We start from the raw sequence: 4,428 nt of genomic DNA, 5'->3' as shown, positions 1-4,428 counted from the left end.
ATATATATATATATATATATATGTATATATATGTGTGTGTATATATAGATATATACATATATGTATGGGGTGTGGGGTGCTGTTGTTATGGATTGCTGCTTAACAGAGTGTACAGAAATAAGGTGATCAGTACTTTTCACTGCAATGTAATCAGATCATGTCGTACCATTAGCTGAGTTTGTTTTACTAAGTGCTGTAACGTGCATTTAGTAAATCACTCATTCAGAAATAAACGGTCATGCACCATTTGCTGACTGGCAACTTTAACACCTATTCATCTGTTTCACATGTAGATGGCAGGTGTGTTGAGTTGGTCTTTGGGGTATTAATACAGATGTTCCCTTCAGTTTCATCTCACCTGCTGCCTCTGAAGGCATAATACTGCTCCTCTGCATCTCCACTTTTATCTCCGTCTCTTCAAACTGTGCTGGTGAGGTGTTCTCTTTTTCGTCTTGTCTGTTCCCTATAAAATGAGCTATGCTTGCTTCTTTCCATATTCACATCATTTCAGGCTGATCTCTTGTTTTATGTGTGAGCCACTCAAGTTTTTTCTTTTTCTTTTTCCTTTACCTTCTATTTTAATCGTTTTATGTTTACCTTTTATGTTATTTTCAGTTCTTACTTATCTTCTTTTGATTTATTGATTTATTTTGTGTGTGTGTACCCAGCTCTTCTCTATTATGGCGACGCTGTGGATACAAACTGCTGCTCTCATGGTCTTACTGGTCATGTCATGCCCTAGCTCTCAAGCCATTGCTGCACAGCGTCTGTGTGGTTCTCATCTGGTTGATGCCCTCTCTTTCGTGTGTGGAGACAGAGGTTTTTACTTCTCCCCTGCAACCAATTACAACACTAAGCGCGGTGAGGTTTTTTTTAACAAGCAAAGTGTTTTTTGAAATTATGTTACTTTTTAAAATAACAATGAGTATGTTTTTATCAGCTGGATAACTTTTATCTTTCATAGTATTTCTTATTCTGTGCCGTCCATCCAAATGCAGGTAATGCAGCATCAGCTGTGACAGGAAATAAGGATCCATCCTCTGGGGACCAGATCGGAGTGGTGCCATCGCAGAATATTCTGGATGCTTGCTGCTACAAGCCCTGCAACCTATATGACTTGCAGAATTACTGCCACTGAAATTGGAGTACAAACACTAGCTCTTAGCAATGTCGCTGTTTGCGTAGCATAGCTTAGCTTGTTTGCTAACACTCTGTAAAATCTGCCCATAATATGTCAATGTAGAACTGGAAACATGCTGTTAGCAAGCGGTTATTAAAGGATTCTATTTAGAAATTGTTATTTTTACTTTTTAATAAACGTTGATCAGCTGAGAAAAAGAGTGGTTATTGTTTCAACTCAAAACTTATATGTTTTTAACTATTTTGTAATGATTAAAAGCTAAATAATTCTAAAGTGTTATAACATTTATTTGGCAATAAAAAAAATATGCTTTAGAAAACGTTTCACCACCAGTTGTATTTAGTTTATTTTTCAGTTCAATTTTATTTAAACAGAGTAGTGAGAAAAGCTTTATTTAAAACTGAAAAACATGCCTTCTCATGGCTTATATGCAGTATTTGCCCCCAGTCACCGTATTTTTCGGCCTATGAGTCACAATTTTTTTGTATAATTTACATGCCCTGCGACTTATACAACGAAGCAACATGTTTGTTTCTCCCCCCCTATATTTATAAACCAATTTTTAGCTGAGATATGATCGTTTTCATTCATTCTGGCTGGAAATATTGAACATTACCATTTTCAGCCACAAGATGGCACTTGAGTAGTATGGCATGCTGTTGTGTCATGTAATTGGTAAAGGTGGCTATTAATGACACAATCGGCTTGGCATAGCATGACACCTTCATCCAGCTGTGGAATCATGCCTGGAGCAACTGTCAACTCAGCTTCATTTTGCTGCACCGCCCTGGTGAAATGCAGCTAATTTGACCTTTGAAGTGCTTTTATTAAATAAAAGTTCAACTGAGACACACCCTTGCTATAATGTTGAGCGAACAAATAATTGTTTTAAGTGCTCATCTTAAGTTTTGAAGAAATGTGCAGCTTTCTTCCTTCCTGATTTCCTCCTTCTGCATGCTCCCGGAGCACCGAGGCAGCAAATACTTTTGAAATACAGCTGATTTGACTGTCAAAGTGCATTTATTAAAGAAAAGTTAGACTGAGAAACACCTCAGCTATAATTTTGAGCAAACAAATAATTGTTTTTAAGTGTTAACTTTGTTAAATTTTTGTTAAGATCCTCCAATGCATGCTCCTGCATCTGCCATTTGACAGCCAATTGATTTTTGGCACAGCATCGGCCCACATTTCTGGGTTGTCATTGGTGATGCGTAACAAATGCGACGTGTCAGTGGTGACGCATAATAGATGCGACTTGTACGGTGATGTGATGTGTACGGCGGAAAATACAGTAATCCTGATGGATTCTTCTTTGTTGAAACATTTTGTTTTATCCAGGCTGAAGTCTTTTGGATACAAGATGAAAATTTTCAACAAATTATCTATCCAGAGGACCTGACTCAACCTTGTTAGGTGTCCCTATTTATGTTTTATATGAAGCTAAATATTGTAAAACTACAGAAATATATTTCTATAAAAAAAAACTTTCAATAGTTGAGATACAATAAGTTTTAATATTTAGCATTAGCAGGCCCACAAGTTGAACTAATCCAATAAAGAGCACTTTAAACACAGAATTGTAGTCCACAGAAGCTGATTTTTAAGTTGTTACATGTTGCAAAAAATACAAAACTAAGGTACAGTATATGCTGATTTGTAAATTGAAGATTTGTGCTGGGTAGTTGCTGGCCATATTTTTTCTTTCTCTGAAATAACAAAGTGTAAAAGTTGTCTATATCTGGCGGTCAAGGCTTGAAGTATCTACAAAACCTCCCTGAGCCTGTATTCTTACCTTGGTACCTATTATCCAACATGTTTACTGTGATCTGTGTCTTTAACACCCTATCTGCAGAGCAGGACATGATAAACCCATTACCTCAGAAGCATCCTGATGTCCTGTCTCCTTCTACATTAGGATAACTTCTGGAGGTGTAGGCCATCTTTTTTTTTGTTGTTGTTTTCCATGCTCATCACATAATCACTGAAATTACCAACAGTACTTCAGACCATACAGTCTTGTGAAGACTGCTGCAGTAATTCAAAGGAGACTGCAGAAAAAATAAATAAATAAATAGCAGTCAAATCTGCATACCATGGCCTTTCAGATAGTACACTCTGACTTCAATGACTCTTTGGCCCATCATGGGCATTATTTTAGTTTTTTTTTTATTATTATTATTATTGTTAGTTGTATTGTAGAGACACTGACAAGAAAATTATTCTGAATAGACATGTACATACAAACTTTACCAACTGTAAAGACATACTGATAAAATGGTGTTCTTCTCATTTAGTAACCATGTTTACAAATACATTATACTTTGAGGGTTGTAGAGCTGGCTATGAAGAACATACACACACACACACATATCTATATATATATATATATATATATATATATATATATATATAATGTATTTATACACACACAGACACACACACGCGTGTGTTTTAAGTCTGACGGTGTATGGTTGAGAATAGCCCTGTCCATCAAAACAACATAAAAAAGTACGTGTTAGCTGTTTGCTTAGGTGAAAATGATATGAGTGGCTACTTTTTTATGAGCTTTAAGAATCTTATTTTAAGATAAGAGTATTACAAAAATGTGTAAATGATATGAACTTCAAAAGGTTTTCATGTTGAGGTATAAATAAATTAGGTATTATTATTATTACTATTATTATTATTAGACAATAAACTGTTTTGTATATTTGTCTGCTAGGTTCGGATAGGGACTGGATAGGTAAGTTGGGGTGGAACAATGTTTTTGCATGTGAACATTAATATTTAGTAGAGACCAGCACTTCCCCCTGCTGGCTACCCTGCAGATCTAGTAAAGTTTTTTTTGTGTCTTTGAACGATTATCAAGAATTTAAAAAGCTGAGATAAAATATTTACATTTATGACCAAGGAGAAGGGGGGAAAAACATACTTTGACATATTTAAAAGTAAAGCCTTAAAAGAATCAAAAACAACATGTTTGTGTAATATTCTGATTGTACCCACCTTAATAGAGAATGGCGTCTTAATGCTGTGTTCTGTTAGGAGTGGGGAGTCAAGTTAACTTTATATTAGTATTATATTATCAATAAGTTCTGAAATACCATTTGTAAACATATTAAATACATTTTTCATTTTGCCTTTTAATTTACTTACACGTCTCTCTGCTCACCAACTGCAATTTCCTCTCTGCACATTTTTTTTCATATGTATATGCAGTATTCAATTTTTTCTATGCGTCTCTGCTCCCACTTTTATTACCCCTCCGTGCATGTGCAATGTCATCA

General features: G+C 35.3%; 1 protein-coding gene across 1 annotated transcript; it reads left to right on the top strand.

Annotated features, from left to right (window-relative positions):
* The first annotated feature begins 625 nt into the window (after window positions 1–625).
* LOC119419923 (insulin) lies at window positions 626–1,325 on the top strand. The gene is made up of 2 exons (XM_037687293.1): window positions 626–861; window positions 999–1,325. Exons 1-2 carry the CDS (start codon window positions 681–683, stop codon window positions 1,136–1,138), a joined length of 321 nt encoding a protein of 106 aa, XP_037543221.1. The 5' UTR covers window positions 626–680; the 3' UTR covers window positions 1,139–1,325.
* The last annotated feature ends 3,103 nt before the right edge of the window (window positions 1,326–4,428 follow it).

Source organism: Nematolebias whitei, chromosome 14 (genome assembly GCF_014905685.2).
Source record: "Nematolebias whitei isolate Nwh7 chromosome 14, NemWhi1, whole genome shotgun sequence".
NCBI lineage: Eukaryota > Metazoa > Chordata > Actinopteri > Cyprinodontiformes > Rivulidae > Nematolebias > Nematolebias whitei.
The sequence above is the reverse complement of the archived record's forward strand: the minus strand, read 5'-3'. Positions and strand labels throughout refer to the sequence as shown.

What these genes read in the sequence shown, in the direction of transcription:
- LOC119419923 (XM_037687293.1), top strand. Translation starts at nt 681, where the DNA reads ATGGCGACGCTGTGGATACAAACTGCTGCTCTCATGGTCTTACTGGTC. An exon ending in CAATTACAACACTAAGCGCG is followed by an intron (nt 862 to 998) that starts GTGAGGTTTTTT and finishes ATCCAAATGCAG; the next exon opens with GTAATGCAGCATCAGCTGTG.